General features: G+C 37.5%; 1 protein-coding gene across 1 annotated transcript in view; it reads left to right on the top strand.

The window, feature by feature from the left end:
- Window positions 1-14,432, top strand: part of LOC123560080 (neuroendocrine convertase 2-like) — a 34,263-nt gene that overhangs the window by 1,537 nt on the left and 18,294 nt on the right. The window contains exons 2-5 of the mRNA XM_045352343.2: window positions 9,627-9,719; window positions 9,945-10,058; window positions 11,711-11,839; window positions 12,342-12,409. Of these exons, the coding sequence (XP_045208278.2) occupies window positions 9,627-9,719; window positions 9,945-10,058; window positions 11,711-11,839; window positions 12,342-12,409 (404 nt within the window). The remainder of the gene's footprint in view (window positions 1-9,626; window positions 9,720-9,944; window positions 10,059-11,710; window positions 11,840-12,341; window positions 12,410-14,432) is intronic.

Raw genomic sequence — 14,432 nt, 5'->3', positions numbered from 1 at the left:
TTTTTCATTTAATGTTCATACTGGCATTTATGTGTTTTCTCTACTTCGAAATGTGTTTGTTTGGTGTAACATTTCTAATATTATCCGTTTTAAGTTTTCATTTCATTCCTGTGGTATGCATCTCATTAGAGATATACTTAAGGTAATCTCCACTTAGCATACTATATAACTCTTTAATATTGTCAAATTAATACATGTGGTTGATTCTAAAATCACATAAATGTTCCAGGTAAAATATTCCCCTTTTAAACCAAAATGTGTAAAAAAGGGTTTTGTTGTTTGATTTTATCTTGCAGTTATTCCATATTATTTCCTTATTTGGGTTTATGCATTCGGGTATTAGCTCAAGTTTATTCCAGGAGTTTTTAAAAGTTTTCTTGTCATGATTTCCTTTTTATTTACTTGACACTCAAATATTTAATTTCCACCATGTTTTTCTAACTTAGATTGATATATAGATTTTATGAAAGAGCCATGTTCACTATTTGTAAGTTTCTTTAACCATGCAGCTTTTGTAGTGTATAAATATATTAAGGTCAATCATTTTCATGCCACTATTTAAGAAGTCTTTTTTCAATGTATCTCTTTTAATTTGTCTGGCTTTCCATTCCATATGAAGTCAAACAAACATTTTTTAGTTGGTTTGTTCTCATATGCAACGTCAGTCTGTTTTGTGATCAACAAAGGAGTGATATAAAACATAACAATCTTTGGTACAAATAGAATTTAACACTAACCAAAATCAAGGTTTATTCGAATAAAAGGAGATGTCTTTGGTGTGCAGCCCTATTCAAGCTTATTCATCGGCTATTAAATATTTTCTTTAGCGGATGTGTACTTAGGGGTTAGTACTCTTCTAGCTAGTTTACACAAGGTCACAGGTTGTACCTAGATGCAAGGCTATACCTGTGCCAATGTCTGGAGTGGGATATTGGGCCTTCCTACACCAACAAACGCTGGCTTTGACATAAGTTGTGACGGTGCGACTCTTATTCGTGCACATAAATAAATATATTTAATGTATATTTAATGTAGTTTAAAATATATTTCTTTGATGTAAAACGAGCAGTGACCGTTCACATTCTGTAGATTATCATGAACTAAACTTTGCTTATTACATTCATTGAACCCTAATTTATTTAGTTTTGATTTAAGATTGTCTCTTAGTCTTACTTCTTTTGACATTTTAATACTCTAACCCTTCATAGTTATGTTCCGCACATGTAGTATATTCATATTTATTTGAATTATGTTTTTCTTTTCTTTTTTTTTCATAACCATAATAACCATTTTTTATTTGTTTCTAAAGCTTTTGCAAAAGATATAACTATTTTTCTTTACAAATGCAGACTATAACCACTTTATAATCAGGCTTTTGGCGCGGAAAGTTTTGTAACAAAATGGCATGAATAATATTACGAACAAAAAAGGGTTTCATACGGTGGCACAGAGGTGACATGCACTACTCATTTTTTTTATTGCACTTCTCTTTTTTATGTCGTTCCCACGAGATACTAACTCGAGGCTTAGTATGTCGTGGTAACGAATAGAAAGTGAAGTGCAATTTCAAAAAAGTATTGCATTGAAAAAAAGAGTAGCGCAATAAAAAAAGACTAGTGTAATAAAAAAGAATAGTGCAATAAAAAAGAATAGTGCATACTAGCTATGTCGAGGGAACGACTTACTAACTCGTGGGAACGAGTTAGCTATGTCATGGGAACGACTTACTATGTCGTTCGTTCCCACGACATAGCTATCTCGTTCCCACGAGTAGTCAGCCAATCAAATTGTTTCTTATACCTGTGATCATTATGGATGACTGAGGAACAAACTTGGACACTGTGTGGTCCCAGATATGGCTGGTAAGTTTCGCCTTCTGAGTCAATCTGCATTAACTCGAGTGGGTTCGACTTCCTATTTAGTGGTAGAAACCCTTCCGTCGGGGATGCTTTGGTATGCCAATTACACTATATGTGGGCCAATATCCGGCTGGTTTTTGTCGCCTTCAGATTCAATTTGCCCGAACTTGACCTGGTGGGGATTGGACCCTAAGTCGGTTGGTATGAGCCGTTCCTTAAGGGCTTGGTTGGTATGCCGACGATATAGGCCCTCTGACACTGCATGTAGGCCGATCTCCGGCTGGTTTGAGTCGCCTTTGGTTTTAATCCACCCGTACTAGACCTAATGTGAGTTGAAGTGGGTTGGGCCCCCAGTCAGTTGGTTAGAGTCGTTCCGTCGGGAATACTCTGTTATGGGGACGGTAGAGGCCTTAAATGTCTCATATACGTACGCCCATCTCCGGCTAATTGTTGTCACCTTATATTATATTGTCCAGGTCCATTTTCGGACATCCGCCGTCGCTATACCGGAGTATCCCGAGGGAACGACTCCATTCGACGAGGGATCCGACATTCTCCAACGCTCACCAGGTCGAGTCCGGAGGGATTGACTCGGCAAAACGCAGCCAGTAATTGACCCACAGATAGTGTCTGGGTCACGTTCTGTCCTCCGCCGTCGACAATTACGAGTATTTCCGATGGAATGACTAACACCAGCCGACGAGTGGTCCCACCCTCTCCAACCGCATATTGACTGAAGGTGACAATTACAGCCGAACACGAGTCCACATATATTGTCAGGGGCCTTTCGGACCTCTGCTGTCGGTATGCAAGAGCATTCCCGACGGAACAGTTCATACCACTCGAATGGGGTTCGACCCACTTCAACCATACTAGGTCGAGTTCGGGTTGACTGACTCTAAAGGTGACAAAACCAGCCAGGTATGGTCAACATACAGAGATGTGTCGTTATGTGTCTAAGCCGTCGGCATACCAGAGTACTCCTAACGAAAAGACACATACCACGAGACTTGGGGTGCACACTCCAACTCAATCTCTATCCAGAGTTGCGTTCCTTTGCAATTCACATACACGTACTTGTGGGAGAGTAGCGGGAACAATTCCAATGGATAGAGATGGACTTCAACCTCATTAGGTCAAGTTCGGACGGAATGATTCCGAATGCGGCAAAAAAACACCTAGATCTGGGTCCACAGACAGTGTCCGTGTTTTGTCCTTAGCCGACAATATACAAGACTATTACCGACGGAATGGCTGATAATAATAGATGAAGGTTTTGACCCACTCTAAACACCACCAGACCGAGTTCGGGCGGATTGACTCTAGATGAGACAAAGACCAACAGGAGATGGGCCCACATACAGTGTCAGGGTTGACTAACTCTTGGGAACGAGATAGCTATGTCGTAGTAACGAGTTAGCTATGTCGTGGGAACGACTTATTATATCGTGGGAACGAGATAGCAAATCGTTCCCACGACATAGCTAACTCGTTCCCACGAGTTAGTAAGTCGTTCCCTCGACTTCGCTAGCATGCACTACTCTTTTTTATTGCACTATTCTTTTTTATTACATACTCTTTTTTATTGCGCTACTCTTTTTTTTCAATGCATTTTTTTTTAATTGCACTTCTCTTTTTTTATGTCGTTACCACGACTTAGTAACTCGTTACCACGACATATTAAATCGTTCCCTCGAGTTAGTATCTCGTGGGAACGACATAAAAAAGAGAAGTGCAATTAAAAAAAGAGTAGTGCATGTCACCTCTGTGCCACCGTAGTTTCATGATATGTTTTGTAAATGTTAGGCAGTAATTTAAATTTAAAACAGACAGTCGTCTAATTTTCTATTTTTTTTTCATAAATAAATGATGGGCATAGTGACGTAAAAAGACCTGAATCGCAGAGGCAGAAATGTCTGAGATGGGAGTAGGGATGGGATGATGGAACAGGGACTAAGTTACAAAACAGATTAACAAATCACTATTAATGTTGAAAATATTTTCATTGATATACAATTGGTACGTCTCCAACCAAGATATGGATGCATAAAAATTGTGAGTTATGTTTAAGTGGGGATTCTGGAGTCCTCCCCGAGAAATCTATTTTTTTTTTCAAAGACAAGATTGCGCATTTAGACTAAACCGTTGGAGCAAATCAGGTTGACATGTAGACACTACTATAAGACTAGTTACAGGTAGAGTTGAGTGTTGGGGCGACCTTCATGCGCATTTTAAAGCAACATGAAAAGTATAAAGTACTAGACGGTATAATTATAGGTAATCATGTGACAGTGTATTAGGATTCCCCTGAGAAATTTTGAATTTATACAAGAAAAAATACTGAAAAATATAAAGCCATTTCAGAAAAAAATGTAAGAAAACTAGTTTGAGAAGTGCAGAGTGTTTGCTTGAATAATTATGATATAGGTTGAAATTGGGTTGAAGGTTTGGATGTTTTAGCAAATCAAGTTAAAAAGTACACAATGGTAGTCTTGATAATTGATTTATATGTAAAAGTACATCCTACCCACGTAGATTAATGTGACTGAAACATTATCCAATATTAGTAAAATGTTGATGCATGGTGTAAGACTAATGCAATGGAGATAAACTCTGCAAAAACCAAAGTAATGTATGTTGCATCAAAACATAAAGTCAAGCAAGTATATGGCGATCCCCCAGTTATTCATTTCAGAGATGAAACTCTAGACTGCAGTACGATAGAGAAGTTACTTGGCGTTACTATTGAAAATGATTTGTCTTGGAATACACATGGTGATAATATTTTGAAAAAATGCAATTCACGTTTATACCTGTTGTCTCGCATCAAAGTATATCTTTCTGTACCTATGAGGAAAATGTTCTATAACTCTTACATACTGCCTAACTTCGATTACTGTTGTGTAATATGGGGAAGCTGTTCCAATTCATTAGAAGACAAAATTGTTAAGTTTCAAAAAAGAGCAGATCGCCTAATTCTTGATAAAGACTCCGATACCCTTCTACTGAATTATTTCGAGAAATAAACTGGATGACTTTTCCGGAGCGGGTATTTTTTCAAAAAGCAGTTTTAATGTACAAAAGTCTAAACGATCAAGCACCTATTTACCTCAGAAATTGATTTACATTCAGCTGTGATATACATGACATACATGCTCGAACCTTGAGGTCAGATTCTAATTTGCAGCTTTACCTTCCTCAACCGAAAACTGAACTATTTAAAAGACGTTTTACATATTCTGGTGCTACTATCTGGAATTCCTTACCAAGTCATATAAAAAGAGCATTATCAGTAAGGCCATTCAAATCACTATACATAGCTTGGCGCAATACACAATCATAATACTTAATATTTATCATATTGCACTTCGTATAGTTAAATAAACAAAATACTGGTATTAAATGCACTTGTCTGTCTTCTAACTGTTACAATGTACCATATAAATGTTTTAGATGTTTATGTTATGTATTGTCTTGAGGGCCTCATGGAAGATTAATGTTGTTCGTCAAATGAGTTTTCCTCGTTAAATAAAGGCTTTATTATTATTATATTAAATGGAGTAAAGGTATGAATGAGGGTTCAAATGCCATCATGATATTTGTTTTTAATTTTACATGTTAACTGGTGAATGTTAAGCCATTTCAGACACATTTATTACTAAACTTGATTTGTGATTTATCTGCAAAATTACACGATACTATTGAGTAAGTATAGATGTAAGGAAAAAATCAGATTTAGTGACTATGATTTACCTTTGCCTTTGCCATTATACAAAAACTCGCTTTGTCTCTCGGTCAGTGGAAACAAACAAGGTTAGGTTTCATTTGTCATGGAAACAATGTATGTTTTGAGCTTTTCTTAATCTGACACCTTAACAATGAGTTACAATACATATACATTTAGATATTCAAAGATATTACAGAATTATAGCCTTTAAGAAAATCTGAATAGGTGATTCACGAAATAGATTTTCTTTATAAGCGTATGGGCTAGAGCTAGTAAGGCATTTTTATGAAAACGTAGGGAATCTTTCTTCCATAACATTTTTCTGCTGTTTGTATAAAATATCAGTTTGTTCATAATATAATATCACTTAGTAGAACATATAGTGGAACTATGTTGCAAGTTGCACAATACAAAATTTAGTTTATGTAATTTTAAAGTTGTTTCAAGGATTTATTTTCAGTTATTTTAAACATTTATCTCTAATCCGGTGTGTTGTAGGATGTGTTGTAGGATGTGTTGTATATTTGCAAAATAAAATTGCGACTTTTCATGTATATAAAAAATCGATATCCTTAAACAACGCTAAATTCGGTGCAGTGAAGTTTATAGCCCTTGTTGCGTGATTGAAGAAGATATTTGTGTCTAAAATAACAGGTACTTAGGCCTAGAAAGGGATGATTTTTCCCTATGACTCGTTTAAGCTAACAAAATGCGACACCCTCTTTCATACTTAAAATGTTTTCCGCCCCATTAATAACCATTAACCTTACAAATATTACACGCTAATATGACAGCTTAAGCAATAAAGTTTCGCCCAATTAGTCTTTAATTGAAATTACAAATTTATTCCATCCCATAAAACACTTTGATGGTTTTTTATCACACGTTATTTTTGTTGTTTTCCAAACCCGATGTTAAGATAAATTGAACGCATATTTCCACAGTTGAGACATCAAAGCCAAAGTATCTAATTAACTGTAATGAAAAACCAATAAACAGGTGGATTTATGTGTTACTTTGTATTATATTATCCATGGGTAATTACGAATTGTAAATAAACATTACATTGCAAAACATGAGAGAGATACAAGCTATCCAGTATTTAAGTACATGACTTCTGTTCTTGTACCACCTGTCAGACTTCCCCACTTATCATTTTCAGACCGTTGGCAAGCCGTTTCGCCACCTATCAGAATGTTTTTTTAAAATGTTATTTTGTATGTACATGTACTAGTAAATGCATAAATTCCCCTTTCGTGATAGTTTCCAACACAATATGCTGTATAATACAGAATTCTATTAGATGGTCAGCGTAAAGAGTTTTGTTAGGTTATCTTGATATAACATAACTGACATGGTGTGTATTACCTTTACCTTTCATAAACTGTTACGCCGTATATACCTCTGGCATGAGCTATATTCGGTGGCTGACATCGCATACAGCTTACGATGACCTGTATCCGTGAGAGTGAAAGGAATACAGCTTACGATGACCTGTATCCGTGAGCGTGCAAGGAATACAGCTTACGATGACCTGTATCCGTGAGCGTGCAAGGAATACAGCTTACGTTGGCTGTATCCGTGAGCGTGCGAGGAATACAGCTTACGATGACCTGTATCCGTGAGCGTGCAAGGAATACAGCTTATGATGATCTGTATCCGTGAGCGTGCGAGGAATACAGCTTACGATGACCTGTATCCGTGAGCGTGCAAGGAATACAGCTTACGATGACCTGTATCCGTGAGCGTGCGAGGAATACAGCTTACGATGACCTGTATCCGTGAGTGTGCAAGGAATACAGCTTACGATGACCTGTATCCGTGAGCGTGCAAGGAATACAGCTTACGATGACCCGTATCCGTGAGCGTGCAAGGAATACAGCTTACGTAGGCTGTATCCGTGAGCATGCGAGGAATACAGCTTACGATGAACTGTATCCGTGAGCATGCAAGGAATACAGCTGACGATGTGCTGTATCCGTGATCGTGCAAGGAATACAGCTTACGTAGGCTGTATCCGTGAGCGTGCGAGGAATACAGCTTACGATGAGCTGTATCTGTGAGCGTGCAAGGTATACAGCTTACAATGAGCTGTATCCGTGAGCGTGCGAGGAATACAGCTGACGATGTGCTGTATCCGTGATCGTGCAAGGAATACAGCTTACGTAGGCTGTATACATTGGAAGATATTTGCTTTTCAGATAGTCTGTCGTCTTAACGTATATAGCTTACATGGTTAGTATTAACGATATTTGTGAGGATTTATTTGCTATGTCTCTGTTATTGATGTTGATGATGTTATGGTACACATAATGATGATGATGATGTTATGTTTCACATAACGATGCTGCTGATAATGTTATGTTTGACATGATAATGATGATGATGTTATGTTTCACATACGAATATGATGATGATATTCAGCATCACATAACGATGATGATTATGATGATGAAGACTATATGTTTCACATGTGGTGGCGACCTTGATGATAATGATGTTGTGTTTCATGTGTGATGATTATGATAATGATGTTATATTTCAAATAATAATGATGATGATGATGTTATATTTCACATAATGATGATGTTGATGATGTTATGTTTCACATAACTAGGATGATTTTGACGATGGCTTTATGTTTCACTTCTGTAGGTTTAGATGATTATGTTACACATTTGGTGTTTTGGTTTGAAACTATGTTTCTAACATGATAAATAAAATTATAATCATGAGTACTGGTTTAAAGATTGAAAAAAACAGTAAACTTGTTGCCATGACCCATTCTGTCGTCTGCGTGCATGCTTTACAATGTCCATTTATTGAAAGCTGCATGTTCTAAGATATGCATGTTCGAAATGTAATGCATGCCCGAAAAAACATGACCCGGGGCGGCAAAGTGCACGTCTGCCGGGACGTCTGCAGATATGCTAGCAAACATTTTGCAAATACAGTTTTGGTGATTAATATTATGACTGGTGATGACTATTAGCGGTGACGACGATGATGATGGTATCTATGCTGCTGCTCTGCTGATAAAGGTGGTGATGAACACGACGCGTATTGTGGTGCTGATAATTGTGATGATCGTTAGAAAAATAACGATGATTATGGTGGTGGTGGTGATCATGCTGCGGCACCTACTGTTGTTGTTGCTGCTGCTGATGCTGATGGGTGTAATTCCGACGAATATAATAATGATGATTATGATGATGATGTTGCTGTTGATGGTGGTGATAATGTAGTGTTCAATAATGATATTTTTGATTTTTGATAACAACCTATAAAATGAGCTCTCTCTCTCTCTCTCTCTCTCTCTCTCTCTCTCTCTCTATATATATATATATATACGGGGATATGCACCATCTTGACGTATACAGCTTACGATGAGCTGTATTCAGTGTAAGCTATACCGTATACGGTTTTATAGTCAACGAATACAGATCACATGTGAGCTTATACGGCACAAGCTCTATACGGCGTAACCAGCTGTCCGGTTACTTTGGCTTTGAAACTTTCAAGGGATTAAAGTTTAAGTTTTGCGAACAATTAAGCGGTTTCAACTCCACATTGGTCATTTATCACTAACCGTTCTGAAGTCGCACCTCTTGTATTTCCGTCTTATGCATTATAGATCTACTGGGTAAACTACTTAAATTTGTAATGATTCAAGCAGTGACGGACTAAAATGTGTACCGTGGAGGTTAACATGACACCTGCTGTAGGTTCAGCTGGAACTAGAAATAAATTGTTCCATCCATTACAGATAAGTAACCACGCAACATAGGAGACGCTTTATGCACATGTCCATGCATACGTTGCTGTAAGGTCTTGCTTCAAAAGTGCTGTGTTTCTTGAAAGGCAGCTATTCCGTATGGGCCGTTGTAGATCAGCAACTAGTTAAAAGTGCACTCTTATTTAATTGCCGTTTTAGACACATAAGTCAGTGTTTTATGAAAGCTTCTACAACCATGAACAGTCGTTGAAAATATATAAGAGAATAGGTAACTATGACAGCCAGTTATTTGTTCTACTTCCAGATCTGTAACGGATACTTCAAGTTCAAGGATACAAAAACTCCTTCTCGATCAGTCGTGAAAGTCGAACATATGATGAAAAACAGTGACAACAAGGTAACTTTTATTTTTGATTTTACCATGATACACATATTTCTGTAAAATTTGTTGTTATATTTTTCAAACGAATATATACATATTTATATATAGCATTATCGAAATCGATTTCAAATAAATCCTTGTTTAAAAGTTGCAGAATACTGCTTTAAGAAAGAACTGAAGGATTATTATAATCATTATCGTGTACAATTACTCACAATAAATTATGAAATGATTTTACAGCTGAAAAACTTCACTGAAGAAACATTGGCCCATCCGAAGGCATTATCGGTGACCCCGGAACCCTTGTTGTCCTTCAATGTGACGGATGCATACTGGTCCAGACAGTGGCATTTGGTATTATACTATGTACTTTTCAAGAAACATCTTATTGTTCATAACAACAGACGTTTTTAACCTTAGAAACTTAATGCGAAGTTGTTTCCAAACACATTTTTAAACAAGGAATCGGAATTAAACGATGAAAATTTAGGTGTGGAATACATGTGCCTTTTTGTGACATTGTTAAGACCTCCACATGTACTTTAACCTTCACCCTGCTAAATTTCTAAATTGGATTGGTCCATCATTCAATTTGGGCAGTACTACTTGTTTATCAAAGGGGTGTCTATTGAAAATTTACTGACCGAATAGCGAACAGTGCAGGCTGATCTTGGTCTGCACTGGCCGCAAAGGCAAAATCATTTGCCGCCAGCAGGCTAAAGGTTAAGCTCTACAAAGTATTCGATAACGCCTCGGTAGCTTGGTGGTAGAGCATCCGTTTCGAGTGCGGGAGGTTGTGGGTTCAATCCCCGGCCGCGTCATACCAAAGAGGTAAAAACGGTACTAGCAGCTTCCTTGCTTGGCGCTTAGCATTAAAAGAATAGTGCTAGGACTGGTCAGCCCGGTGTCAGTATAATGTGACTGGGTTGGGCATCATATACGTGTCTACACGTGAAGCAGCACTAGAAAGCGGGGCATTGTGCTCACTGATAAAAGAAGACATGGTTGTTTATATAACAGAAAGAAAAATTGTTGAAAAAGACGTTAAGCCCAAACACACACACCACCAGGTATTCCATATATTAATCGAAATTCTTCAAGCCAGACTTAATACCATTTATTTACATATTTGTTTTCCATTCCGTTTACATCATTTAATTAATCAAACAGAATTACGACATGAAGATAGAAACAGAGTATTGTGAACTCTAGAACAATTACTTTCTTCATGATAGGAGGTCATGGAAATATCACTGTATAGAATAGAAAAAGGGGAAACTCTGCAGGTTGCCCAACAGACAAAAATGAAAACGTTGAAGGCTTGGTTTGATTTAGCTTGGTCATGGACGTTAATGAAAAAGGATAATGACGTATTTTGACTATATATATATATAAGAAATGTAGCAAAGTTTAGTAGTTTCTTATTTGTATGGAACACATGAACATGTCTAAAGTATGTGTAGGATGCGTATTTGATACACAACCTTTTTAAGCGCCTAAAGGCATGCCTTTCCATGCATTATGTACGGTAAAATGCACGACGTGACGTATGTAAATTAACGCTGCCAAACTGACGTCGTGCATTGTGAACTCTATAATAATTCAACATTTTAGGGCCAACAAATTTCATGGTATCTACAGTAGCTACACCATCTGCTTTAGACAGTTCAGTAAAGTCTAACAGAGCATTTTACATTTTAAACAGAGTTTTAACTCTGAAAACTACCTATGATGCTTGATGGTATGTCAAATACTTTCTCTTATACAAACGAAACAAATTCGGACGGACTGACGGACATCCGGAAGGACAGACGTACGTGCCGAGGCAAACATTTCTCTCCCATTGTAAAAATTTGAGTTGCATAAAAATGTAAAAGCAAGATTAATATTTTAGCCTTCACTCACATCATATTAGAAATGAATGCACTGAACTGTGTGGGTACCCGAATACAGCGCTAGATGTAGTACTTTGTCATATTCTCAGTACGAACCACTGTTTGTTTCAGCAACCATCAAAAACACCATCTATGGGTGTATACGAAGCCTGGGAGAGAGGATACACGGGTAATGGAGTGGTCATGGCTATAGTAGATGACGGTATGGACACCGAGCACACGGATCTAGTGGACAATTATGTAATTCGTATTATACAATTTCTAAAATTAGATTTAAATATCTTAAAACACAAACATTTTAACAGCCCGTGTGTTGACACATTTATATAACGCATGCTGTGTTACAAATAATCGTGAAGTTTTCACTGCAGTGATGCCGCTTCCATTACAAGCCAATGCAAACTCTTAATTGTCAGTAAGGATGAGACGCAAGACTGTATTTCTGAGAAACAGTACTAATATGGTTATAAATCATTGCTTTAGGTTTCAGCATGTAGACAGATCAAACAATTATTAGTTTTGTATTTACTAGTTATATATCTTGAGGTCAAAGTGGAACTTGCAATGTGTTGTAACAAATTTTGAAACAAAGTCAATGTAAAACGCATACAAATTTAGATTAACATATATTCGAATGTGCATATGTATACATGTTATACAGTAATACCAGCGCCACTTATAAATACGAACTAAACTACTTCAATACAGGTATTATCAAAACGTAATGATGTTTTTGCTACAGGATGCTACACTGAGCCATAACTTTGTGCATGATTCGTCGGGTGGAATACACATTGAAGAAGATGACGGGTATGTGCTTATGTAACTCCATAGATTAAAAATATGACGTAATTAAAAGTTCATGGTATTCAGGTTAGGTTCCAAGGCATTCTTAAGTACAATAAAATTTGAAACAGTTGTGTCGGCCATTCAAGTTTTTTTTTAATGGAAGTTACATGCGAGGGATGTTCGAAATGAATTGCTTATTTCTATCTGGAGACTTCAAATTTCAAGTTAGCCCAAAAGGGCTCATTTCATGCCATCGAAGTACTCCCCGTGGCTAGAAATGCAAAGTTTCAGCCGATGTATCCACTTCTTGAAGGCGTCACGGTACGCTGATTTGGGCACAGTAATAAGGTACTGATGAATGGCAGATCCAAGTGCCGGTCGGGACTGGTATTTCCGCCCAGCAAGGAATGATTTCAATTTCGGAAACAAAAAGAAATCACATGGGGCAAGGTCTGGGGAATACGGGGGGTGAGGCAAAACAGTTACTTTTTCTTTCTTCCAAAACGCCGTAACTATTGCGGAGGTATGAGCGGGGGCATTGTCATGTAGAAGACGGACATGTTTAAAACCAGTGGCAGGACGTCGTTTCTGATAATACTTTTTCAGTTTCTTCAGTACTACGTCTTTGTAGTACTTTCCGGTGATGCTTTTGCCCTTTTTCACCGGCACTTTTATTGCGACTCCTTCACCAGAGAAGAAGATTGCATACAAAACCTTCTTTGCACTCAAAGAACGTTTGGCAATTATTGGGCGTTTGCTGTGTTTAGTGGCCCAGATCTTATTGCTAACCATTCTGACGGGCTCAAAATAATGGACCCAGGTTTCATCACCTGTGACGACATTGGCAAACTGCTTTTTGTCATATTTTGGAAACATTTGAAGCAGCTTTTTGGCCACTTTAACCCGTTGCCTCTTTTGCTCATCAGTCAACAGATGTGGCACCCATCTAGCAGAAATCTTTCTGACTTTCAAATGCTTCTTCAAAATAAGGTGAACCGTTGATAGTGATATGCCTACCTTTCGTGCAATATCACGAACTGTAAATCTGGCATCTCCTTCAATGATTTCCTTTATTTTGGAAACGATTTCTTTACGAGATGCAGATTTTGGCCTACCTGATTTCGGTGCATTTTTGATGGACTCTACATCAGACTCAAATTTCTTTTTCCACCGCCGAACTGTGTCATAAGACACACAAGAAGGTCCATAAGCAGTAGAAAGTTCAGTCATCAGCTGCTTCAAAGAACAACCAAGTTTTGAGCGAGCTTTGATGTAAGCCCGTATTTCATCTTTCTTGTCGACGCTTCTACCAACCATTTTCACTACAGTGGTCAATGATTGCGTGTATTCAAATGGCAAATTTTATGTCTTACGCTTAGTCTAACATGTACATTTATACACCGTTGTGTAGGTACTGAATAACCCTATAAAGGTAGGTATTGGTTTTTATCGTGCCCCACGTGGATATCGAGCTAGAGGACAATAAGCAATTCATATCGAACACTCCTCGTATGTTTTAGTCTTTAGAGGTTTCGGACACATCTCATGCTCAAAAAGGTTATATAAGATAGATGATGTATCTTACTCAATTTCTAAAATGGCTTTAAGAACATTTGTAAAATCTATGATTTGCTACCGGCAAAAAGTGCGCATTTCGTTCATCCTAACAAAGTAAAAAAAACAATAGGAAAATATGGGCGGCGGTTACCGCCAAAATTAGGAAATAAACAATCCATTCATAAACAAGTCAGTCAGTGCAATACATTTCAGTGTCGTCTACTTCAAAACTCCATCCCATCCAATATATTTACACTCAATGCATTGTATTTTGAAACCATTTAATACAAAACTTCATTCCATCCCTTTAAACATGGAGCGATGCAATGAAAAACTTGTTGCGATGCACCGTAATATGAAATCACCTAATAAAACATGAAACCATGCAGCTCAATGTGAAGCCGTTTAACACAACGTGAGTACGTGCAGTGTAATATGAAATGATTCATTACAACTTGACGCTGTCTTATGCATATTGACACCGCTT

The sequence above is a fragment of the Mercenaria mercenaria genome, chromosome 15, assembly GCF_021730395.1.
Source record: "Mercenaria mercenaria strain notata chromosome 15, MADL_Memer_1, whole genome shotgun sequence".
NCBI lineage: Eukaryota > Metazoa > Mollusca > Bivalvia > Venerida > Veneridae > Mercenaria > Mercenaria mercenaria.
The sequence above is the reverse complement of the archived record's forward strand: the minus strand, read 5'-3'. Positions and strand labels throughout refer to the sequence as shown.